The 25,705-nt window shown below is 49.8% G+C and overlaps 1 protein-coding gene across 3 annotated transcripts; it reads left to right on the plus strand.

The window, feature by feature from the left end:
- The first annotated feature begins 2,568 nt into the window (after positions 1 to 2,568).
- Positions 2,569 to 22,606, plus strand: PRDM8 (PR/SET domain 8). Of its 3 annotated transcripts, none has more exons than XM_043448099.1 (6): positions 2,569 to 2,705; positions 14,608 to 14,861; positions 15,841 to 15,977; positions 18,268 to 18,491; positions 19,621 to 19,852; positions 20,224 to 22,606. In XM_043448099.1, exons 4-6 carry the CDS (start codon positions 18,273 to 18,275, stop codon positions 21,828 to 21,830), a joined length of 2,058 nt encoding a protein of 685 aa, XP_043304034.1. In that variant the 5' UTR covers positions 2,569 to 2,705; positions 14,608 to 14,861; positions 15,841 to 15,977; positions 18,268 to 18,272; the 3' UTR covers positions 21,831 to 22,606. The 3 variants fall into 3 exon arrangements, with proteins under 3 accessions (XP_043304034.1, XP_043304036.1, XP_043304035.1); XM_043448101.1 differs by having other exon boundaries at positions 20,227 to 22,606; XM_043448100.1 differs by having other exon boundaries at positions 15,845 to 15,977.
- The last annotated feature ends 3,099 nt before the right edge of the window (positions 22,607 to 25,705 follow it).

The raw sequence follows: 25,705 nt of genomic DNA on the forward strand, positions 1-25,705 counted from the left end.
TGATCAGTTTTAATGACAATAATGAGAACAAATCTTTTTATTTAAAATAATACAATAAAATGTGATAATCTGCTCTTGCCTCATGCTAGCATTAAGTCTTCTCTGCCCTGAACTTTTTGCCAGACACCCTTGGTTGCAACTCACAACCATTCTCAATATCCTTATCTCTAACTTTTTACATTTTAAAGGTTGGTTCTCCCAGACTTTGCAAGTATCTGTGGCCAGGGAATAAATAAAAACCAAAAGTATTTCCTTAACATAAAAGGAAACAACTACTTTTCTTTGCCCTTCCCTTTCTTAATGGTGTGATGCCTGGAATTACGGCAGTCATCTTGTGATCATGAGCCAGTATAAGAATGACCCAAATATTTCATAGTACATATTTGCACTAAAAAGAGTATTATAATTTTATACATAATATGTATACATATATTCAATAACAAGCTGTTATACTCAACTTAAATACTGAGTTCCACAAGCCCTAAAGCCTCTGAGTTTTGTTGTTGTTTTACTAAATATGGAATGGACACAAAGAATATCTATAAAATATGTGCCTGACATTAAAAAAAAAAAAAACAATATGCTGTCCACTTAAGTAACCACAACCCAGCCTAAGAAGAAAAAAAACCTCAGAGGAAACTTCTATCCTGCATTTTACATTTATCCATCCCCGGCTGTTTTAAAAATTCCCTTGCTTTCCCTTGTTCATCTCTATACCCTTTGAAAGGCTAGAAATTGAAACAAGACATTTCCCTTTTTTTTTCACTTAAGTTGTTAATATATGCAACAGTTAGTCCCTAAACACACTTTACTTTTTCAAATGCAGTAAAGGTAGCCTGACAGACTCTCTTCCTCCTCAAATTACAAGGCAAAGACTTCGGTGGAACATTAAAAACAGGAAGGTGTTCCTTATATCAGTGACCAGAAACCCTGAAGAGGGCAGAGAAGTGCATCTTTTCAGAGCTAGTTAGGGACACAGAGGTACAGAAGGCGTGGGGGCACGGGTGTGGGGAGAGAGAGAGAGGGTAGGGGAGAGAGAGTGGTCTTACAGGTAATGTGGGAGGGGGTTGATCTTTGTGTATTTCTAGAGGAGCAGCTCCAACTTTGAGATTTTGAAGGGCTTCCCCTGCTGCTCCCTCAGTGCATCCTAGGAAGGCAGACCCCTGCCCAAGCCTCCCCCCTGAGATCCTGCATATGCTTTGTTGCTAAATGACTCTTTGCCCCGTTATCTCCTCATGGGATACATCAGTTGGGTGCCTCGCGTCCTCAGCCCCGCTTTCATCTCTTCGTATCTCAACACATTGTTTCCTACAGTCCTTGTGCCAGGGTGGAAGGGAGCCATCTCGCCCGGCCACGCTCTGGGATTGGCAGCGAATGAATGATTGGCAGCGGGCATCTCTGTCAGGGCTTTGGCATGCTGCGGAGCAGAAGCCCTGTGCTAATGAATGTCATCTACACCTACCAGATGTGCCTCTGGGTGACATGCCAGATCTTTTACATAATGCCATTCTGCCGGACACGAGACAGCTGGGGGAGGGAGTGTCTTTTAATGCCTTGGGGTGGGAATGAGCATGGCTTCTTCTTCTTTTTTTCTTTTTTTATTCCGGACTTCCCGCCACCACCCATACACCCAATCAGTTCCCCCTGCACTGAGCTAAAACCTATGGCTGAGGACATCTCCCTCAGGGACAGCCCGGAAGCCGGAGGACTGGAGTTCGTTGGCTCTCTCCCACGTTCGTCGCCTTTCCTCTTCCTTGAGTTTGCTCCCCGCCCCCATCTAAACTTAGAAGAGAGGATTTTTTTTTAAGTTCAAGGTATAAAAATATTGAAGCTGAAATACAAAAAAAAAAAAAAAAAAGAGAGAGAGAGGAGAAATGACATTCCCTATCCCCCGCCCCCCTCCACGCTACGCTAAAAGTGCAATAATGCGCTCCCCCACACCACCACCCCCTTCCTTTTCCACAGTCCACCGGAAACTAGATGGCATTTATCCCAAAGGATGGTATCCTGTCAGTGTCTGTCCCACGTTCTGGCTGAAAAAGTTCTCTGGAGTGATGTGGAGGTGTCCAAAAATCCACGCCGTATGGAGGGGACTGTTTCCTGGAGTGGGATGGACAAGGTGGGAGGAAAGGGAAATGAGAAAACCACTTCTGATGGGCAGCGGGTGTGTGAGCGTGTAGGAGAGTTTTGGTACCCACACCGCCCCCCCGCCTCAGCTCTCCACCCCGCCAGGGGGAGGGACTGCCACGCGGGTGCCTCGATCTTTCGCTAGACCTCCGGGTCGGGACTGCCCCGGGGTTCAGGGGGGGCCCGAAAGGGGGCAGGCCTCTGCTCCCCCTCCCCAGGGGCCAGACCCCCTCCCGCACATTTCCCATCACAGCCCCAGGCCTCCGCTCCCACGCCGCTCGGACCCCGGCCTCTCGCGCGCCCCGGGCCCAGTCGCCCGGCCCCTTCCCTGGCACCCGCAACCCCGCCCGCAGCCGAGGCTCCAGATGGCGGCTCCTCGCGCTCGGCTCGCGGCCCCCAGACGCCGCCCGGCAGCAGCCGCCGGTCGCTCCCTCCCTCCCAGCTGCTGCGGCGGCGGAGACCGCGACTGCTCGGCGAGGAGGGCGGGCTCCTCCGCCGGCTCGGCTTGGGGTAGGAGCCGGGCCGCCGAGGGGCGCGCCAGAGCCGTGCCCGCGGGGAAGGAGCCCTGCAGGCCCCAGGTGAGGAGCGCGCTGGGGAGGGCTCGGGAGGTGGGGGGTGGGGGGCCCTGCCCGTCGCCCCGGCACCCTCAACCGCCTAGGTCTCCCGACTTCCCTCCCCCGCACCACCTCCGGGTCCCCGGCGCCGCGGGCCGAGCCGGCGCGGGACCCCAGCACCCGAGGGACCGCCGAGTTGAGCGCCGCGCAGCCGCCAGGAGGGGGCGCCCAGCACCCCGGAGCCCCTGCCCGAGGGCGGGCTCCGCCCGGACGTCCCGCCCCGGCCCTGTCGAAGGCTGTCCCGGCCCAAGAGGTGCCCCCTTCTGCCGGAGAGCGGTAATGCCCACCAACTGCGACCACCCGCTTCCTCACTTTTCTCCGCTCCTCTCTGTCGCCTCCTATTTGCCTCTCTTTTTTTCCCCCTCCTCTCTTGCCAGGTTCTCTTCCTTCTCCCTTTCTGCGCATCCTGCATCTTTCCTCTCCTTTCCCGGTCCCTTCACCCGCGGGTTTGTCCGCCTCCTGGGTCGATGGGAAGGGGGATGTATTTAGTGCCTAGGCGCTAGCTCCCCTCCGCAGGTGCATCCTGGTGGGCCCCCGGAAAGCAGATCTGAGAATGGCGGTTCGAAAGGGTTGAGATCACCCTCTTCCTGACCTGGGTCCGTTGAGTCACTTGGGGAGGGGAGTGATGCGTTTGGGAGCAGCGCTTCCCCTGAACACAGACTTCGGAACTCTCTTTACTGGACGGATGTGTGAAGTTCAGCGGCCTGGCACCGAGCCCTTTTCTCCCACCCTAGAGTCAGGACCCTTCGAGGGCCTTTTCCCGTATAGAGAGCCCGATAAGACTTTAAAGTCCGCTTCCCCGGGCAGTCCTTCCTGCGGTCTTCGGTAGAAATTGTGCTGGGATCAGGGTGGAGGCGGGAAGGCGCTAAAAGGTCTCGGTGCCTGGCGTCCCCTCTAATCCCCCCAGGGCTTGCGCGCGTGCCCACAGGCCCCCTGCCGGGCCCTGCGCGCGGCCGTCTGGCATTAGACCCCCGAGAGTGCGTCTCGTAAGCTCCCAGTACAAATCCCCTTGGAAATATTAATCACAACCACCAGAAAATGCAAAATGGGTGCCCGCGCCGTGTCTGCCTTTTAATCCCGAACGTAATTCTGCAAGGCAGCATCAGACAGGGGCTCTATTAATCCCTTACACGAGCAAATGCAATCTCTGACCTACTAGACTTGTTTTCCTGCAATTTCACGAAGAGTTGGCCTCGCTTCGCCAGAGGAATACCCAAAGACAGACGGAAAACCGTGAGAGACTGGCGACGAGACACAGCATCGCAGTAATGGGGGTGCATGTCAGTCCGGGGGTGCTCCTGCCCGAGTGGGATCGCCGGCCAGGAGCCCTGAAATTCCTGTAGGGGCGGTTGCGGAGTGGGCCGGGGTGGGGAAGGTCGAGTGAGCTAGGCGGCAGGCGCCCGGGGAGGTTGGAGCCCGAGAAGAAATCCAGTTCTCTTTCCTCCGAAGCCTTCCGACACAACTGACCTCCTTTGGGGCTGACCCGTGGCGACGGCGCTAGGGCAGGCAGAGGGGGTCAGCTCGCTAGACGGAGGGGGTCAAGGTTTCAGCCCCTGAGGCCTGTTCCTCACACTTGAGATTTCCCTCTCCACCCTCCTGTCGTTCAATCAATCACGTTTCCCGTCTCCCATTTTATTCAAAACCGTCTTCCAGTTCCCTCATAATCGTAATTTGCACCATTGCTTTTTATCTTTGATTAATTAGGAAATCGAAAAAGATAATGGAGGGTCGGGCCAATAAATTAGCCTCAGGAGCCGACGGCCGGGCGTCTGGGACTGCTGTGTGGGTGGGCACCGTCGGCGGAGGCGGTGGGGGGCGGGGGGCCGAGGGCGCCGGCCGGAAAGGAAGGGGTTAAGCGAAGGCGCGCGGTGCCCGCCGAAGGGAGAGACCCGCTCGGAAACCTGCCAGTGGGCGCGAGCGAAGACTGCTCCCGTAGTAAGGGCACAGTCTCCAGTGATGCTTAGCTTTTCCTGTTTGGGTCTAAAGAAGGAGAGAGGAGAAGACTGGGATAGGGTGAGGGCGGGACTCCTGTTTCTTCCAAAGACGCCTCCTTCCTAGCGGCAGAATTTGGTGTTTTCAGATTGGGGTCTATGTCTTCCGGAGATGGAAACTTAGATTTACTCTTGCATCCTTTCCTTCCCTCTCCATTTGCCTACTGGTCTGAGAGAGGATGGGAGGAAGGGAAGAAGGAAGGGAAGGAAAAGAGAACGATTGAGAAATTCTGTTATTAAGATCAAATCAGTCACTCCGTAGCCCCAGAGCAAAGCTCCTCACGCGGAGCTGTTCCCTGCCCTCTCCCAGGCGCCGGGCGGGTTCCGGATCCTTCTTTTCGCCCTCCGCGAAATCGATCACGCCTCCCAGACAGCTGAAGGGGGGCTCTTTGCCACTCTTCACAGCTTCGCCCCAGCCTCTTTAGCTTTCAATTGAAAACCAATTAAAGGTTTCTATAAATCTGTTAGTGCCCCTTTTATCTGGAGACCCCTGATGCATGCGATATTGCCCTTTAGATGCCTCTTCCGTGTTTTGTTTTACAATTGTTGTATCAATATAATGCGGCCTTTCTTCTCTTGTCTCTATAGATACAGATACACAAGGCAAACCAAAGCTATTCAGTCTCCTCATTTGTCCGGCAGCCTAACACTGGTGCCCTTTCTCTGCGGCTGCTCTCCCTGCTTCGGGAGCAGCAGTTATGGTAGAAGCAGATGGCTACTGATTGGGGGAGCTTTGTGGCTCTAATACTGAATACTTTATGGAAAAGGACTTTAGCATGCTTCGTTGGGCAGAGGAACAAGGGGATGAGATTTATGGCCAGGAAAAATAAATCTTTTCTAAGTTGCAGCTCCTTCTCACCAGTTGTTGCCTTTGCCCTGGAATTGGGGAGGGGGGGGGCGGTGAAACACTGAGGAAATGGTTTTATTTCATTTTATTCTCCTTTCTATTCCAACGCTTTTTAGTCAAGGTCTTAGAGAAGAGCAGAGGAAGAGCCAGAAGTTTATGAAATACCTTAGATTGCTGTTCCTGCATCAGTATTCTTTGCCCTTAAGAATAAACAGAAGGATATGGTTCTTGAATGCTGTTTGGGGCCATGTTTCCCCCGATGGACTGTTACTTCCTGGTGCAGCATCATCCTCCATTATCCTACTATCTATGGAGAACAAAAAAGCATATCAGTGATCCCATCTGAAAAATCAGAGGACCCTGGTATTGAGAGAATGAGGCAAGTGATGAAGCATATGGTGATACAGGTGTGCTTTCCTCCTCTGAAAGGGTCTGAGCCTTAAAGATGACTAAGGGATGCCTATGGATGTAAGCTCCTGGACTCTAAATTGAATTTTCAAGCTTTGGGGAATTTATAGATCCCATCCCTCCATTAAAGGCCTCATTCACCCCCAAGATAATTCACCCCTGTATCTTCCCCTCCCAGAAGCCAAAAACAGAATGTCACACAGAAATGCTCTTAGCATGCCTACTGGCAGCCAGGTGCAGAGAGATGGAAGCCAACCCCAATTCTGGGTCTCCTATTCCATTCCAGACAGACCCTTTGTCTCAATATTTGAAATGCCATTCTCTACTCAAGACACATTTGTTGAGCATCTTCCATGTTCTAAGTTCCTTTTCCCTGCCTTTCCTATTCTTTTACCTTGTCCCTAGAAACTGAAGAGGAAGAGCCAGAAGGAAAGGCATGTAGCTTTCAGAAGTGTCACCTAATTTACTGCCACAAGCTGCCTCTTCCTGGTTGTGTGCACTACCACCCAACGTGGCCACATGGACCTTTACATTGTTTCTCTCTGAAGAGGATAAAAAGATTAGGAGAACTAAGATTAAAAAACTGTATTTACCCAGCATTTCAAAGTGGCAGACACTGAGATGCTTTAACTAATTAACTGTTTAGGCTCTTACCATGTGCTAGACTAAATGCCCCCAACAGGCTTATCACCTTTAATTCTTACAACCCTTTGAGTTAAGGATTATCAACCCTAGTTCACAGATCCCCTTCCTTCACAGCTAACAGGAGAACAGAGAAGCTAACCCAAGCAACTGGGCCAGCTGGCTTCTGAACCCAAGCTTGCTTTTACAATATTCATAGTGACTCTAAGAGACCAGTGGTGTTTCTGCTATTTTCCAGATGAGGAAATCAGACCTCAGAGAGGTTAAGTGTGGGCTCAAAGACACACAGCTAGTAGACTGCAGACCCGGGGTGCAAATCTAAGTGTTTAGGATTCCAAATTTTGGTTCAATGGTTCCAGGACTCTTCAGAAGAGCCCACACTGACCTCTGTTACCTGTCCCTGCCCAGGCAGGAGGGTTCATGAGACTGTAGGCCTGGGGTAAAGGCACTGCCACTGCAGAGGCCCGAAAGCAGCAGGGATCCAGGCAAGGAGGCTTTGCCCCAAGCCCTGGCCTGGGACTAGGGGGCGCCGTGCGGCCCACAAGGCCCCGCGCAGACTGCTTGTGGACGTCGGGGGCGGGGCCAGGGTGCCGTCACGTGGCTGAGGCGGCGGTAGTGCGGTCCCGCTGCTATGAACGCGGGCGTGTGTAGGGACGGTCCAGGAATGTCCACCAGGTCTCAGGGCCACCTGCTCCTGAGCCCCGCGGTTGCGCCTCAGCCCTTTGAGGAAGAGAAAGGGCCGCGCGGCTCCCAGGCCCTGAGTCCCGGTAGGGGCCGGCGGCCGGGGCTTCAGGTTCCTCTGCCCCGCCCGGCTCTGGCATTCTGGCCAGGACACTTGAGTCGGACAGCCCTGCCTTCCTAGGCTCATCACCCCTACGGGGTCGCGCTGCCCGGACTTGCCCTCGTTTCCAACGTGTGCCGCTGCCAGGTCTAAAGAAAAGACTCACGGCCGGGATGAGGGATAGAAGTCCAATCTCCCAGGATCCCGGCCGAAAAACCGCTCGTTCTACCGTGAAGTCTGTGTTTGGGCCCTGGCGGATCCCTAAACACCTGGACACAGCCCTCATACCTTCTTACTTTATCCTACAGGACGTCCTTCCTGTTAGAAACATCGAGAAATCCTCAGCCTTCACTGAGTGGCTTTGAAAGCGGGGGCACAGTACAATTCTTAAATTTTCTGAAAGGGAAGCCAAGGCAGTGTTACTATCAGTAAGAGGAGCCAGCACTGAAATAGGTATTTAATGTGTGTTAGGCATTGTTCCGGAGAAGGCAATGGCACCCCACTCCAGTACTCTTGCCTGGAAAATCCCATGGACGGAGGAGCCTGGTAGGCTGCAGTCCATGGGGAGTCAGACAAGACTGAGCGACTTCACTTTCACTTTTCACTTTCATGCATTGGAGGAGGAAATGGCAACCCACTCCAGTGTTCTTGCTTGGAGAATCCCAGGGACGGGGAGCCTGGTGGGCTGCTGTCTATGGGGTCGCACAGAGTCGGACACGACTGAAGCGACTTAGCAGCAGCAGCAGCAGCAGCAGCAGCAGACTTTGTTCTCTGAGCTTGCTAAATATCAACTCAGCCCTCACAGTAACGTCATAAAAAGAGCTGTCTTTATTACCCTTGATTCACAGAAGAAGGCCTGAAGCACGGACGGGTTAAATTACCTGCCACTCGTCAGGGGCCAGGATTCCAACAGAGGTAGATAGTTGCTCTGATGGAGTCGTGGCCTAAACCTGAGTTGGTGGTGGTCCTTCTCGGGTCAGTTCTCTAGACGTCTGAGAAGAACGTTCCTTTATGAAGGCACTGAGAGCTCTCTGGGACGGCCAAGGCTGAAATGAAACTAACTCCGGCTCTTGGAAGTAATCCCTTACCATCTGCTCAGCAACTGGCTTTCCAGAGCGCGCTCGCCCTCCTTTCCTCACTGAGTCCTCGCCGCGACCCCGGAGGCAGCTCTGGCCAGCCTTATTTCGCCCGAGGAGAAAATCCAAGGCTGGGAGCAGTCACGGGCAGCTCAGCTAGTGAAAGATCTGAACACAGACCGCGGGCCCTGGGAAAAGGGGATGGGGGCGCCGTGTGAGGACCAACCAGGGGGGCGTGGTGAGGGGGAGCTGCGGTATCCAAAAGCCCAGCGCTCCAGAAGCCTTTCCACAGGGAAACTAGCCGCGTAGCAGGAGGCCAGAGTTGGCGCTAATTCCAGGCAGGCGGTAGGAGACTGGAGAACACGGAAAATTTGGAGGGGAGGGGGCTTAACTGCACTTCCCCCCACCTTAGGCCAGGGCATGTCTGTCCCCGCACTGGGAGCGCTGCGCGGCGTCTTCCTGCTCAATGAGGCCGGCTTGCTAGCACTGCTTCTGAAAGAGTAACCCTGCACCGAAAGCTTGTCTGGTTCTGCCCAGTGTCACTCCAAATGTAATGGGAGTGTTGTCTGCCCTCTGTGGTACTGTCTGGGTGATGCTCTTTGGGTCCATCGTGAGGAAGCCTCCTTAGCCCACCCAAGTTCATCTCTGTTATTTGGCTTTCTCTGCACTCTTAGCTCTGTGGCCCTTTACTGAGACCTGCAGGCTGCTGAGGAGAATCCAGATATCAAGAATTGTCTTAGGCTAGCAAACATTTCCCTGCCTTGCCTTGAGGCCCAAATGTTGGGCCTAACTCAGCTGTGAGTGGCTTTAGGGATAGAAAAACTCATTCAGTCTCCCAGATAAGAAATGGAACGGGCTGCACTCTCAGAGCATTGACTTTCCCCAGGACATTTTCACAAGTTCAGAAGCTCCTTGGAAAAGTTAACTTCCTAGTGCCTCAGGTAAACTGACTCTAGGATGTAGATAACACTGTGAGGCACCTGATCACATACACTAGATACTTGTTACTAGAGTGATATATATAAAACATATTCTTCAGAACTCTATTGTTTTGCTTCTCTGGGAGCAATTGCTTTCCTATATGATGTCACATATATTCTCAAAAGCATCTTACATGAAAACATGTAACAAGAAGTGACTACTTTGTAGACATGCAGCCAAGAAAAACCTCTCCTTCTTTCCCCCCCACCCCCCCCCCACACCTACATGACCATGTCTGATCAGGTATAAAATTGTTCAGACATAATTGGATTCTAGGCCTTCAGGAAACTCAACATTCAGGTCTTTAAATTAGTGTATTCATTCTTCTTAAGAATTTGTGAATTTTTTCCCACAATTCTGGATATTATTTATTTTTAAAGTATGGGTTTTCTTTAAAACTTTAGAGGACATTATGAATTATATCTTGGTTACCTTTATATGACATCACCAGAAGACTAGCAAATCAATGTGGAAGTTGGCTTTTCAGTAAGAAAGTATTAGTACAAGAGAACAAATACAAGTTTCAGTCCCCCTGCCTATCATTTTTGCCACTTTGTAATGTGTATACAATATTGCTTATAGTAGTGATGATAGTACTATTGTTCGTGACCTACACTGATCATTTTTTAGTGCTGATGAAAAAGCTCTGGGCCTTCCTTATACTATTTTCAGAGACATTCCCCCTGTGCTGCTAGATTAATACCCCCAGATTAAATTATGAAATACATGCAACTCATTTGAATTGAAATCATGAAAGATAATTTTCACTCAAACAATCCAATTTGCAAGATGACCAGGGAAGCAGTTTGTGTATGAGGACATAGTTTGTGAAAAAATTAAACTATTTCCAAGGCTCTAACAAAGTAATGTGAGTCGTCACTGTTGTGGTGAGTGATGGGTATCTATTGCTCCTATCCTTTTCATTCTTTTTCTTTCTTGCCTCCCTTTTTGTTAGAGAAAATCAGATGTCTCCTCGGGCTTCAGGAAAGTATGCCATGGACAGATTCCTAGCTAGAAAGTCCTGAGTGTGCATGCATTCTGACAAGACCCCCTTCCCAGGAGAGGAATGCTATATGCTCTTCAAAGGTTAGCTGTGATCAGGTGCCAGGGAGTCAAATCTGCCTAGTATGAACGCACTTTTTCAGTAAGCATCTCTCTTTTAACCTGGGGTCAAACCTGGGGTAAAGTGGATTCTTTACCAACTGCACCACCTGGAAAGCCTAAAATAAAGGGGAAAAGAGGTAGAAGTCAGGTGCTGAGTATTGGGATAATTCCCTTGTCTTGGCTGTGTAAAGAAATGTGATGTAGAGCTTCTCAACTTGGTGGCATTCCTAAGGCCTAGAGTCAGTCTTCTCAAAATCTGATGCTGCCGCCAATCTGAGACTGCTGAACACCCCTTGGTCCCTTATCTATCTGGAAACCCTGACCCAGAGGATAAGGAGGGGCTGACTATGTCCCTGTCTACATTTCCTTCCTCCTACCCTACTCCACCTTGAAGAAGGAAATGGCCACCCACTCCAGTATTCTTGCCTGGAAAATCCCAAGGACAGAGGAATCTGGTGAGTGGCTACAGTCCATGGAGTCACAAAAGAGTCTGACACTACTTGGCAAGTAAGCAACAACCCTACTCCACCTACTAAGATATATTCAAGGACTGTATGTATGATTCTGGGGAGGACTTTGTAACCTGAGGATTAGATAGAATATTCCTTGCCAGATCTCTAGATATTCACCTTGGAGGAGTATAAAATCTGGGACAATGCAGGGGGCCAGGATACTGGATAGTAGATCTGGTTCACAGGTTACATTCACACAGGTGAGCATGAGGCATTCATTTCAGATCTATAGTAACCACTATAGATGCCTTCAGTATCACCACAGTTTCCTTGCTCTGCTGGAAGTCATTTTCAGAAGTCCTTTAAACCAGCTGACTACAACTTAGATCCAGGAGAGAAATTGAATTGCACAAAGGCTATCCAGCTCAAAGCTGAACTCCAACAGAAGGAAGGGCAAGTGGAACTTGAGATCCCTCAGAGAGAAGGTTTTATAGCTATAATGATGATTGCAGTTGTAGCAACGGGATTAAGAACAGTTACCATCTATTGAGAAAGAGGAAGAGCCTAAGAGAGAAAAATGTAAGTGAGGAGTAATGATCCCTGCAGTTGGAAGCCTGGAGTCCCTCCTCACAGGCTACAAAATTATCCATCGTTTGAGTCTCTGGCTGTCCTAGAATGAGCCTAGGAAACATTAATTCATTTATAACCTATTGAATCTGCTATAACCCTTGGTGAGGAACAGATCCAGACTGATTTTGCCATGAATATTTATATAAAGCAAAGTGCCCCCTCCCCATTCCTGTAAACCTTTATCCAGTTCAGCCAATTGCCTCTTCTTGCCTCTGACTTATCCCTTAGAAAGTTCTTTATCCTCCTTGGTAAGGCTAGGGCAGTGCAGTACCCCTCCATGAAGTTCCATAATCTGTCTCCCCCAGTCTCCCCATAGCTCCTTCCAGATACCTCCCTGTAGGAAACTAATAAGCTTAGGAAAATGTCTCCACCATCTATCTGCTTCTTTGGCATCATCTTGTCTTCCAGTGTGAAAATATACAATATTATATACCTATATATTTCAAACTAAGTCTTTACTGGTGTAGTGCTTTGGAGATATGATTGGAGGGGGATGAGCCAGGACCTGGAAAGGGAGAGAGAAAGAAAAATAATGTGTTTCATTCTTATAAAGTAATAATCCTTCTGAGTGAGTTATTCTTGGAGACTTTACCTGCCTCCTATCATACAAGTTGAGATATTTGAGGCCCTCTTTCTCTACCCTGGGAGGAAAAAGGACATTTCCATTGTAACACTCTCAAGTATCAGATTTCCTTTCATACCCTTTCTCCACCCTCTCACTTAGGTCATAAAAGGCACCACCTCAGGAATCATTCATCAACCTCTCTCCAGCCTTCTCTTCCAAAACAATGCTGCAGTTGTCTACACATGTATTTTCTGCCATAATTCCAAGAAGCCTTGTTAAAGTGGGGCAAGGCAAAAATACCCTCACTCTTCATTGTCATCCCTCTAATCATTTAATTGGAAATAAAATCCCAAGGAAGAGAGCTCTAAATATATGCATAAACCCATGTTCCATGTGAATTAGATAAAAAGTATTGACCAAGATATATTTTTATAGTACTGTTTGAGGCTGAATAAATGCCTCAACCCTTCATTTAGTATCAGTGAATTCCAGTAAGTAATAATTCAGGATGATTTCAAAGTGGTTTATGCCCCATTTTAGCCCATAGATTTCTAGAGAAATTAAAGTAAGTTGTAGGTTTTCTTTACCTCCAATTAACAGTTTTCACTTAGGTCACTTATACTACCTAGCAAAATATGTTTTTCTTAAAATACTAGAAAACCCTCAAAGTAGGAATTTCAAACTTACTCTTACCTATATTTGCATAAGACAAAGAGTTGGTTGGATTCATAAAATGTAGGAATTTTTTTTTATTTGGAGACTTTTATCTAAAATTAGTAGGAGAAATCTAATTATGGGGCAAGATAAGTGAAACTGAGAGAATCAGATGGCTGATTCTCAATACATCTCTCTCCTCTTTGATGTATAGAATCTTAGCTATTTTCTAGCTTGACATTTGGAAAGCCAAGCTCCCTCACCCCCAATTTCAGTGCCAAAAATATTTATTATTTTATACAGATTAGAGTCTAGGTTTCAGTACCTCAAAGAAGACATAGTCCAAGTGCCCTTTATATTTAAGAAAGGAAAGGCCAGGGAAAAGAAAAATGCCTTCTGCCATTTAGATTCTAAGGTTTTCCAGAATGCTTATATTCTGGGGTAGATCCTTTTATACTCACAATATGTAAGAAGATTTTTAAAAAGTGGTTTGCATGGATGGATGACTTTTCCTGGGAAAAGCAAACTTCCTATTCTCTTAAAAAACAAACAAAACAGTAAAAGAAGGCCCTGAGGAGTGTTTTGTTCTACAGTTTAGGAATTAAGTTTGAAAACACTGCACTCCCCCACTCCCATTCCCCATCCCTTGCCACCTCCCCACCAACACACACACTTCTGCTGTAGTTTCTTAGGGACCACAACCCTCTAATGGCTACTTCTTTATCTTGATTTGCTGTTGTTTACACCTTCTTCTTTCTCTGAATTCACTGAATTGAATTCTTCAACACTGCAAGTTATTTTTCATATGTTTGAGATAATTCTTTTGACATTTCTAATCCCATCACCCTTTCTTTAAACAAGTGATGAGGGCTGCTTGTGTGTGTGTGTGTGTGTGTGTGTGTGTGTGTGTGTGTGTGAATGAGATGAGGGGAGTAATGAATGGAGCATCCAGTTATAAGCCAAATGATGACTAAATAACTTTGCAGATTTTTATATAGACACATATGAAAACTCTCAGCATTAAGCCTTGGTCATTACATGAGTTGCCCTTAGCCAAACTATTTTAAAGTGTGGACAGTATAAGGGAAAAGATATGTTCAGATGGAAGGCAACTGCAGTTTGAGATTTCTTTGAAAAGTTGATAACTAACCTGAAAATTAAGGGCGAATTCTCCCTTTACTTCCTAGTATATGAAGATTTTGCAACCTTTCTTTCTCCAAGTCCCAGCTTAGGCAATGGGCCCTGTCTGATCAGAAGGATTCCGAATTTATGTGTGGGGGGCGGGGAGGGGGAGAGGGGGGAGCGCTGCGCTGGCCAGGGCTGGATGAAAAGAGAGGGGAGGAGCGGGGGTGACAGGAAAACCCAGTGGGAAATTCCTCGCACTGTTTTTTAATTTCTCCTCTGCAGAATTCTTTCCAGGCCTCCTAGTACTTTGGGAGCCGGGGTAAAGATGCTCCTTGCCTGACTGCTTCACTGGGTTCGGGAGGGAGGTCTCAGAGCATCAAAGCACACACCTTTTCCTTTTAAGCTGCTCTTCGCCAACCCCCAATCTACTTACCTTGTTTGAACACAGGATACAAACTAGGCTGTCTGCTCAAGTCCTGGCCACTTTAATCGGCTACTCGTCCGATTTATCCTAAAGCTAATGGATTGCCCTCTTCAATGTAGGGGTGGTGTGGCTGGGGCTGAAGGAGTAGGACTGTCTATACCACTCAAAAGGTCTTTCTTCCCTTAGGAGCAGAGAGAGTTGAATGTCGAAAAAGAACCCCGAGATCGCCCAGCGAAAATGTGTAGCGGAATCCTGCAGAAGGAGTCAACTTTCAGGCCGTTCAAGACCTCTAGTCATTAGCATCAGCTGCTGCACTAAAGGGGCAAGCCAGCGCCTCTAAGTGGCTTAGCGCACAAACGAGGCTCCCGAGACGGCCTCGGCCTCTCCATCCACTCTTCCACCACCTGCTGGACGTGAAAAGCTCTCCGGAGCCCATCTCGGTAATAATTTTTACTTTTAACTCACCTTCCCCACCCTAGGGGGTCTTAGAATACCGGCCTCCCCCGGCTGGGGACCCGCTTGGAGCCTAGGCGGAACGCGCCAGGCTGAGGGCGGAAGCGCAGGAAGAGATTGCGTCCCACAGTCTGGGTTTTTCTTTCCCACCCGTCTCCTCCTCACCCCTTCTCCCGCCCGGTACTTGTGTACTGGGACCAAAAGACCCCTGTAAATCCCCTTCGGAGATCTGGCGGCGTCTCTACTCCATCCCCCTTACCCATCTCCGTGTTCGAGGAAGGACCGAGCCAAGTTCTCACCAAAGCGCATCCTTTTTGAGTCTTGCTCCTAAGGGTTTGGTAGTGTGAGCGCTCCTGGAGAGCGCTGGCGAGCGTTTGTCACCCCCGCAGGCAACTAGCCGCGCGTGTCAGCTGCGGCTGGAGGGGCTAATCCACAACCCCCCTTTCCCCTGCAGAGAACTCAGACTCGGGGGAAATGCGCGCGGGGTCCTTGCGCGCGCTGAGTGGACAGCCGTCTGCCAGGGGTTCTCCAGGTGCCAAGAGAAACGGGGAAAGGCCCTCTCCAGGTCTTTTTGGTACTTCCCTTTCCGACCCCCAAGCTGATCCCCGCCCCCAACCAGTCCCAGAGGGCCCAGGCTTTCGGAGGTGTTGAGCCGGGCCGAGCTCCGAGAGGCGTTGCCACAGGGAGAAAGCGCTCAGGGGCTGCGCGGGGCGCGGGCAGGCCGGCGAGACCGCTTCCAGGCAGGCGGCGCCGCCGGAGGGAGCGCCCAGCCCAGCAAAGAGTTAAAGGGAGGGGACGTGGGCTGTCACGCGTCATTGGGCAGATTATGTGCAGCAAACAAAAAGTGTGTGTCTGCGTGCCAGTCAGTCACTGCATCGGGCCCATCTGTACAACTCTGTCTTCTCTCTCCTCTCCCTACTCTCCCTGGTTCCTCTCTCCGCGTCTCTCCATCTCTCCTCCCTTTAGGCAGACCCTACTTGACAGCAACACCAACACCTCTCGACATGGAAATACACTGATATAATAGGCAAAAGAAACACTCGTCTGCACCTCCCGGTTCCAGGTGGCCTCATTGGGGCGATTTGATCCTGACCTTATTCCTGGTAAGTCTGTTTGCCTCGATGGGGGTGGGGTGGGCGGGGGGAGGACGGCAGGTTTGGTGGGGAGAGTGGAGAATTCTGTCCTCCGTCTTCTCATTATCCAGGAGAGGGGGAGGAAATAATTGTGGAGGGGCGCGCTACTGCCAACGGGGTTATACAAAGGGAGGGGCGGGTGGAGAGCACTTTGCCCAAGAAGAAGCCAGCGACTGGGGCGCGCGGCCGCCAGACAATGCCTGCCTACGGGGGAGGGCGAGCGGCTGGCGTCAGCGACGGCTTTCTGCGAGCCGGGCCGGCTCTGGGAGGATGCTCTGGGCGGCTGGGAACCCGGGCCTAGCGGAGGATGCAGAGCTGTGAAAGGTTGGGCGGCGAAGGCGACCGCGCGCGGGCGGCAGAGCCCAGGCTCTCGCCCAGCGCTTATTGTGAGCGGCGCGAGGCTCGTGGCGGCCGCAGCGGCGACGCGAACCCCTATTAGCGCGGCGTAGCGAGGAGCTTTTCACCGTATTGTTAGGTAGGACTGCATTTTAATGACTGCGTCCCTGCTGTTGCCCGAAGTGACGGGGCGACCTCTCGGCACAATGAGCCGTTTGTGTGAAAGAGACTTCTAAAAGGAAGAGAAAAATTGGGGCATAAAACGCTGAATTGAGGAAATTGAAAAGGAGAGAATAGAATTCCGTTGAAAAGGAGGTTCTGAGAGATGCTGAGAGATTTTTTTTAAATGAATTTAAATGTGCAGTTGGAGATCAGAAAGGCTACCTTGGGTGGGGTAAAATGCCCAGAGGTAAATGCTGTAGAATAATAAAGGGAGTTTCTACTTTATGGATATTTTCTCTGATTCCTGTCTGGCAGATACAGCCCATACTTGATATTTGGAGGAGATAGCAGAATGAATGGAAAAGAGGCTGACCGAAGTTTCCTGCTCTGTTAGTCGTAAAAGGGGGGGAAAGCACTACCTTCTAATGACATTTGCAAGATTAATTGATTAATAGACATTAAGATAAAAATGGACATTACCAATATTGTTCCAGAAAGAACAGATTCTTAGGAAAAGAATTGGGTTTCCCTTTCCTGCTACTTAAACTGTACAAAATATACTTAAATATCTGCCTATGGCAATGTTATTGGGGAAAAATCAACTTGGAGGAATCTTCTAATCAGTCAGCAAAAGTGAACAATGCAGTTAGTTCAAAGCTGCCTTAAAATTTCAGTATGTTTTATTTGTTTTTTGATGATAAGTCTTGTGGGGGGGGGGGGTTGTCCAGTGGCAAAGGAAGGAAAATGTGTCTTTATGACAGCTTAATAAAAAAGAGAGCCCACCGCCGGGGCATTACTTTCTGAATTGCTGCAGATTAAACAGCTAGAGAGCCTACTGAGGTCTACTCAAGCGGGGCTGCCCCCTCTTGCCCAGACAAGGTCCGATCTGGGGGAGCGAACATTCACCAGTCATTACACACGCAGTATTTCAGACAGGGGACACACTTCAGTCCTGCTCTGTACCTGCTCACTTCATGAGGCACATGCGACTCTACCCACCCCCTTGTATAACAAGGTAACTGGGATTCACCCTCATCCATAAATAAGCATGTCGAGAAGAAAATAATTACCTCTGCTTGCTGCTTTTAATTAAAGCCTCGGAGGGACAGTGTTGGATTATGGTAATGAGCAGACACACGTCCCCTCTTGTCGGCTGCAGAGAAAGGTTAGCTGACACGGAATCAGTGGCCCTGACACCCCACTTGAAATCCATTCGCCATGCTCCGCCGTCTCTGCCTGCTCACTAGTGCTGCTCCCCTCTTTGGAAGAAAAATAAAATAAGATAAAACCAGCTCCTGGACACCCAACTCAATACACAAGAGTAAAAGAGAGGAGCTTTTCCCCAAAGGTTAGAAGTTTCTTTCAGTCTAGAAAGTCTACAAGCTAGCAAAAAAAAATCCTTTTGTTCTCCACTTCTCTCCCCCTCCCCCCCCATCCTGTCTCATCCTCCCCCAAGGTAAGTCAGAAAACATCTCCTCTTTCCTAGCGCTGTTTGTCTTTCTTTCTAGCAGTCAGTCCACTCTGAGCTCCCCCATCACAATTCTCTTTACATTTTTAAAGGAAAAGAAAGTACTCTTCTTTGGCATCTTTGTCATATGCCAGATTTAATCTGCCATCGGCTTTATTTCTGAAATAAGATCGATGCAAAAACCAAGCAAATTCCAGAAAAATCTGTCTAGTAGTTAGAACGTTCTGCCTGGATTCAGAGAGGCAAAAGGAGGAAGGTAAATTCTCTTCAATTGTCCTATGTATCTGTCTACAGTGGTGATGGAGGATTCGGGCATCCAGCGAGGCATCTGGGAGGGAGATGCCAAGGCTGTCCAGCAGTGTCTGACAGATATTTTTACCAGCGTTTACACCACCTGCGACATCCCCGAGAATGCTATATTCGGTCCCTGCGTCCTGAGCCACACTTCCTTGTACGACAGCATAGCTTTCATAGCTCTCAAGTCCACAGACAAGAGAACGGTCCCTTACATCTTCCGGGTAAGTCTTGGTTGATGTTCTGTAGGATATGAGGGTAAAATCCTCTTAAAAACAGACTCAGAATCATTCTAATAACAAGCTAAGACAGGTTCTACATGTAGAAAATGCAGTGATACATGCAGTTCTATTTTACACACCAGAAATTAGAAAAGGAAAATTAAACTCCAGAGTATTGTCAACTGATTTTGGGAAATAAGTGACAAAATTAGATTTTGAATGCCAGATATGTCTAAATCAATGCCTGGATTCTGGGCTTTCCTGGAGATGAACACCACTTCCTTAACTCTGTGGGAAATTTCACTAGGATTGAGGCTATTTGTAGGCTAAGTACTTCCTATAAGTACTTTTTTGTAAATATTAGGTGCATTCGCCTTCCAATCCCAGAGGCCTCCTGTTCCCTGGAATATTACTCTTTCTGGTTAAGCTAGCTAGTGTCTAGAGTTTGTATTTAAATAAAAGTGTTGGTGTTTTGACAATAAAACATCATTCCAGCCATATGTTTGAGTGTGCAAAGTCCTGTCACTTCCTATTCTTTCTTTACAAAGAACCATTAGCTGTTTAAGTCAAAATAAAGAAGATGAGCAAAAGTCACAAAATAATTTTTAAAATCTAAGTTTGCTTTTCACTTCTAAAACAGACAAAATTCCACATACTTTTGCAATGTGGGATAATTTAGAAATCAGTTCTCAAAGGGCTTAGCACTAATTTGAATTGTAAAAAAAAAATTGCTAATTTGGTATTCATCCAATATGTAAAAAGACAGGACTCTCCCGGTGGTCCAGTGGTTAAGGCTCCACCCTTCCAAAACAGGGGCACAGGTTTGATCCCTGGTCTGGCAACTAAGACCCCACTGCCCCTTTGGCTAAAACACACACACACACAAGCCTGCGACTTAAATAATCTGTATAATTAATGTAGCTTGCCAGGTATGTTACCTTGCCTGCTGGCTGCAAACATGAGGATGGGTGTTAACTTGGGTCAAGTTTTTGGAAACTTCATTTCAGATAATAATTCTTAGAGAAATAATAACAGCGGGAAAGGCCCTGGCTCCTTTGGCTTCATTCCCTCACAAGAGTCTCCCTCCCTCATCCCCTTCCTTCTTGCATTCTTTCTCTTCCCTAAACTGCAGGTAGACACCTCAGCGGCGAATGGTTCCTCGGAAGGTCTCATGTGGCTGCGTCTGGTCCAATCAGCCAGAGATAAAGAAGAGCAGAACCTTGAAGCCTATATAAAAAATGGACAGCTGTTTTACCGCTCTCTCCGCAGGATTGCCAAAGATGAGGAGTTACTAGTTTGGTACGGGAAAGAACTGACCGAGTTACTCTTGCTCTGCCCCTCTAGATCCCACAGCAAAATGAATGGTAGGTTGGCTCAAGACCTGTGTCCCGGCCCTTAGCTAGCGGAGGGCCGAGGGTGGGGGCCGGCGGGGTCACTCTGGCGCCTGGGCGCGCCTTCCCTCCCTTGGGGTACCTTGTAGAGAGCTTCTGAGGTATAGTCTGGGGCGAAGCTGGGATAGCTAGGTGAGGATGAATCGGGACCTGCTTGGCTTAATTCCTGCACTCTCCTCAAATCTGGAGGGAAAGTTAGACCGGGTCTTGTCCGAGGTTCTTGTTTTCAGGCACTCAGACCCTGAGAGGTGAAAGTGGATTTGTGGAGGGGGTGATGGCAATCTGGCCTAGAGACGATGCTGAGTAATCGTGTGTGTGTGTGTGTGTGTTGTTTGCTCACTAAGCAGGGTCGTCCCCTTACACATGCCTGGAGTGCAGCCAACGTTTCCAGTTTGAGTTCCCCTATGTAGCGCATCTGCGCTTCCGCTGCCCCAAGAGACTCCACGGCGCTGACCTGAGCCCCCGAGAGGAGCAAGGCGGCGGCGTGGGCACCAAGGATCACGGGGGCGGCGGCGGTGGCAAGGACCAGCAGCAGTCGCAGGAGGCACCCTTGGGTCCCGGCCCCAAGTTCTGCAAAGCCGGCCCGGTCCACCACTACCCAGCGCCCTCCCCCGAGAGCGGTAACCCGCCGGCGGCTGGTGGCGGCAGCGGCGCGAAGCCGTCCACGGACTTTCACAACCTGGCGCGGGAGTTGGAGAACTCCGGGGGCGCCAGCAGCTGCTCCCCGGTGCGGAGTCTCGGCGGCGGCAGCAGCCACCAGGAGGCGGAGCTGAGTCCCGACGGCAACGCCGCAGGCGTGGGCAAAGGGAAGAGGAAGTTCCCGGAGGAGGCGGCCGAGGGCGGCGGTGCGGGGCTGGTGGGGGGCCGGGGCCGTTTCGCCGAGCGGGCCCTGCCCGCCTCCAAGGAGGACCTGGTGTGCACGCCGCAGCAGTACCGCAACTCGGGCAGCTACTTCAGCCTGGAGGAGAACGGCCGCCTCTTCGCTCCGCCCAGCCCCGAGACGGGAGAGGCGAAGCGCAGCGCCTTCGTGGAGGTGAAGAAGGCGGCCCGGGCGGCCGGGGGGCCGGAGGAGGCGGCCGCCGACGGCGGGGGCGCGGTCGCCGAGGAGCAGGACGCGGGCGGCGGTGGCGGCTCCTCCTCCACGCCCGTGGCCGCGTCCCCGGCCGGCACCGAGAAGCTGCTGGCCCCGCGGCCCGGGGGCGCGCTGCCCGGCCGGCTGGAGGGCGGCAGCCCGGCGCGGGGCAGCGCCTTCACCTCGGTGCCGCAGCTGGGCGGCGCGGGCGGCGGCGGCGCGGGGGGCGGTGCGGGCGCTGGGGGCGGCGCGGGTGGGGCGGGCGGCGGCCAGGGCGCAGCGGCGGACGAGCGCAAGAGCGCCTTCTCGCAGCCGGCGCGCTCCTTCTCGCAGCTGTCCCCGCTGGTGCTGGGCCAGAAGCTGGGCGCTCTCGAGCCGTGCCACCCCGGCGACGGGGTGGGCCCCACCAGACTGTACCCCGCCGCCTCCGACCCGCTGGCCGTGAAGCTCCAGGGAGCGGCGGAGCTGAACGGAGGTTGCGGGGCCCTGCCGAACGGCGGCGGCGGCGCGGGCGGGCTGCCCAAGCAGAGCCCGTTCCTCTATGCCACCGCCTTCTGGCCCAAGAGCTCCGCCGCCGCGGCGGCCGCAGCAGCGGCGGCCGCGGGGCCCCTGCAGTTGCAGCTGCCGTCGGCGCTCACGCTGCTGCCGCCCTCGTTCACCTCGCTGTGTCTGCCCGCGCAGAACTGGTGCGCAAAGTGCAATGCCTCCTTCCGCATGACCTCCGACCTAGTGTACCACATGAGGTCGCATCACAAAAAGGAGTACGCCATGGAGCCCTTGGTGAAGCGGAGGCGGGAGGAGAAACTCAAGTGCCCCATTTGCAACGAGTCCTTCAGGGAGCGCCACCACCTCTCCAGGCACATGACCTCGCATAATTGACACGGAGAGGACCCCCGCCTTCCGCGCGCGCGCACGCACAGTCGAACCACCTGCAGGAACAAACACGCGAGGACATCCACCACCTCCTTGTGACCGGAAACATCACACCCAGAGACACGCGCACACACACAGGCACACACACGTGGTCTCCCCCAACCTTTACATCCAGATGTTTACCTGTGACCTACACCACACGCACACACACACACACACACACACACACACACGAGACAGGATGGTGGATTTTTGATCGGGTGGGTTGTTTGAAGGGTTTTCTTTTGAATGCACGCATTTTCACTTTCCCAAAAACAAAGGTACATTTTTTAAAATGTCATATATTGCAACATATTGATGCATTTGTCATACGTTTCTACTTAAATTATTAAGCACTTACCGTTTAGATGTAATAATTATATGTAAGGGCAAAATTTATTTTAGATATAAAGTAAAGGAGGAGGGTGAGATGCTTCCTGCATTTCTTGATTACAGTTTGTGTTCTTACAAAAATAAGCAAAACAAATAAAAAGGAGGTAACCATTCAGTTTAAGTTTCCAGGGGGAAGTGCATGTATCATGAAATGATTATGGACTTCAATGAAGAATGTCATCATTATGTAAATATGTATTTCCTTTTAATACAAAGTGTAATTTTGTGCCAGTGAAATGGAGTCTGAATAGTTATGTGTTTCTTTTATCCCTGGAAAGATTTATTAAACTTTATAGATTATCGGGTATGTTGGATGCTTTGACAATAAATGACTATTTTCCTCAAAGCAATTATTGGGAAAGTGTTTTAAAATGTTTTTTGTAGCTAAAGACTACACTTTTGAGTGCCTGCTCAGACGCTGAGTAGTGTCTGACTCTCTGCAACCCTATGGTTCCTCTGTCCATGGGATTACACTTTGAGTAGATACCATATATTTTCATTGAGCCCCTGAAAAGAAGAAACTACAAAACAGAGGAATGATAAACCCTGCCCCACTTGTATTATTTACTCTAAGCCAATTTTGAGCCTGAAAGTGAGAAGACAAGGTGATTATTACTTGGGAAATCTTTATCTGGAAAGGGTTGCACTTCTTGATCAAAGCACAAATCATTTAAACTAAGATGCCTGCCATGAAGCTAACCAGTGTCTGGGATGTCAACATTCTTTTCAGCAGCAGGATAAGTAGCATCTTCACAAGTGGCCAAAGACAAATGATTTTCAGACCTGGATCAGGGACAATGGGTGAAAAGACCACTTTTGGTTCTTACTAACGATGCTTTCATGGAAGGGTACCTTGTGCTCTAGAACCCTTTGGCTTTCTGTCATTAGTCATTAAGAGACCCTTGGGAGAGTTTCTCCAGAAACTAAGGTGAAATGACCATGGTAGTCTATGTATTGCAGGGCCCTCTAAAGTTCTGAACATCTGCACGGCCTCTGGAAAAAACTAGCCCTGAAGCATTACAATACAGACCTAATAAATTTCTTCTTCTCCCTGCCCTTCCTCTTATGAAAAGTCCCTCTGTACTCTTCATATACCGATGATAGTTCTTCGATAGTGTACGTATGTAAGTGTGGGTGGTATGTAGAAAGCAGTAGGTCAAAACCAAATGGTCCTTAGGTCTCAGGGTAGCATGTACTTAATCCACGGGCATCTTCAGAGAAGTCATTCTACAGGTGCTCTGGTAACCAATACTACACTGGTTTATGCATCAAAGGAGGTGTTTCTTCCCATTTTTAATTCTTTCACATCTTGCCAACCCTCCCCTATGTCAGAAGGAGAGTATTTGTGAAAAGTTCTGAAATGTGAGACTTGTATAAGATCTTATTGAAGGCCTTCAGTGGCCTTCCCTAAAAGGATTTTCAAAGACTTCATTATCTTAAGGGGACTACATAACAAGTTACAATTAGGTAAACAGAGACCAAGGGTAGGGCAGAGATGGATCCATAGTGTGACCACTGAGATTGGTGAAAAAACAGGTTGACTTCTTAAGATTACCCAAGTACTTTTTGTGCCACCTTTCTTTGAGACCTGCTCTCAGTTTTCCTAAGCAACAGTCTGAGGATCTGAAATACTAATCCCCAGCAAGATATGATGAGAAGAACAGTCCAAAATTCCTGTTCTGTTTCTGCTCTGCATGATTAGTATAACTTGCATCATTATTGTTGGTATCATTAATTTACCTGCATTTTGCTTTTCTTATCTGTGCAATGACTGAGACAGGTTCTGCTATCTTTAAAGTACTTCTAGCACTGGGGAGTTGTTTTTTCTAATGGGCTAATCAGGCTCCAATTAAATCTAAAGAAGACTTTCTAGAGAAAAAAGCAAGATTGGTTTGGAGCAAATTTGATGGCAAGAAATCAGAAAGATATTTGGGAACAAATAGAACGTGGGCCTCCAAGATCCTTAAATCACAACGCTTAAGAGGCTGACCAAATTATCCATGCCTAGAACACTAGTGGATCCCTAGAGCAAAAGTTTCTTAAAAACCAGCCAACCAACCACCAAGTCAACCAATCAAGGTTGCCTGGGGCCTAAGTTTAAAAACAAAAACCCGATAACAAACAAAAAACCTTGAATGCTCCTTCATGTCTATCCCATCCTTCCAGAATCTTCCTTTCACTATGGTGGCTAGCTTACCTGTTGGGTAGTCAAAGAGGAACTTAAGTCTAAAGAAACAGTAAGCAAATACTGCTTCTTGAAAAGGACTTCTTCAGAGTCTAGAATCTTGTTTGTTTGTTTGTTTGTTTGTTTTTTTAAGGATACTGTAGACACTTTTGAGCTTCTCCTGTGTTTTCTTTTGTATGGTAATTAATGTAAACACTCAATCAGGAAGAAAATGGAACCATGGCTGAGCTAATGCCCAGGCGATCAGGTAGCTGTGTGTGGGGCAGATGCTTTAGGGCTGTGCAGTTTTACTGACCAATCTACCTAGGAGACTTTTTTTGGGCGGGAAGCAGTAGCGGAAGGGTGCCCAGAGCTAGTTTTGCCTTCAGCCAAGGCAAACTGAGAAATGTTTTATTTTAATGTTGCATTTTCAAGCGTTTGGATGTATCAACTTTCTCTGATGAGAGTTTCTAAAATTCCATAATCCCACCCATCTGCCAAGCTAGCTGAGGTTGCTGGCTGAAGCCATAGGCGTAAATGTCTACACACAGCTGCGGGGGAAACAAGGTCATAGGGTCATGCAGGCTTGGAGTAGGCTGGTGCCGTGAAGTCCAGGCAGGTGGCCTGCGCTCCGAGTGCCTGCCGGGTCCTACAGACTGGGGAAAAGGCGACTCAAGCGGCTGCCTTTACTGTGTCCCCAGTCAAGGGCAGATTGCTTGGAAATGACCCGACTCCTAGTGTCTGGAATCTCCAAGCGCGCTCTCTGCGTGGATCGCGAACCCCTCTAGTCTTCTAGCTTTTGCGAGTAGGAGGGGAACGCGTCTATTTCCCAAGATGAGTTTCCAGGGTGTAGCCGAAGATCACCGGCGTGCGGGAACCGGAGGGCTGGGGAAAGAATGCACCAGTTCTCAGGCACTGGGGAGCCGAGACTGAAACCGGACCTACCGGGGATAGTTTCCAGGGTCCTGGGCCCACTTCTACGCTCTGCGGCTCTCTGAGGCCCAGGGTACCAGTGTAGCCGTCACACCGGCGCGCCAGCCAACAGAGACGTGTCGCCGCCGCCGGGCGCGGCGGGGGGATGGAGGGAGTGGGTCCAACAGGGTTGCGCGTTTCCCCCTCACACCCCCGTCTGAACCGCTGTGTAGCACCCGCTTCTCGTCTTCTATTAAGTTTACCCTCCCTGCAGCTTGTCTCTTAGTGAGAATCACCCCAGCGCAGAAACCTGGAACACCCGGGACCACCCGTACCCAGAAAACGACCGGGAAGTGCAACCTCTCCTCCCGGA

This window comes from Cervus canadensis, chromosome 26 (genome assembly GCF_019320065.1).
Source record: "Cervus canadensis isolate Bull #8, Minnesota chromosome 26, ASM1932006v1, whole genome shotgun sequence".
NCBI classification, from domain to species: domain Eukaryota; kingdom Metazoa; phylum Chordata; class Mammalia; order Artiodactyla; family Cervidae; genus Cervus; species Cervus canadensis.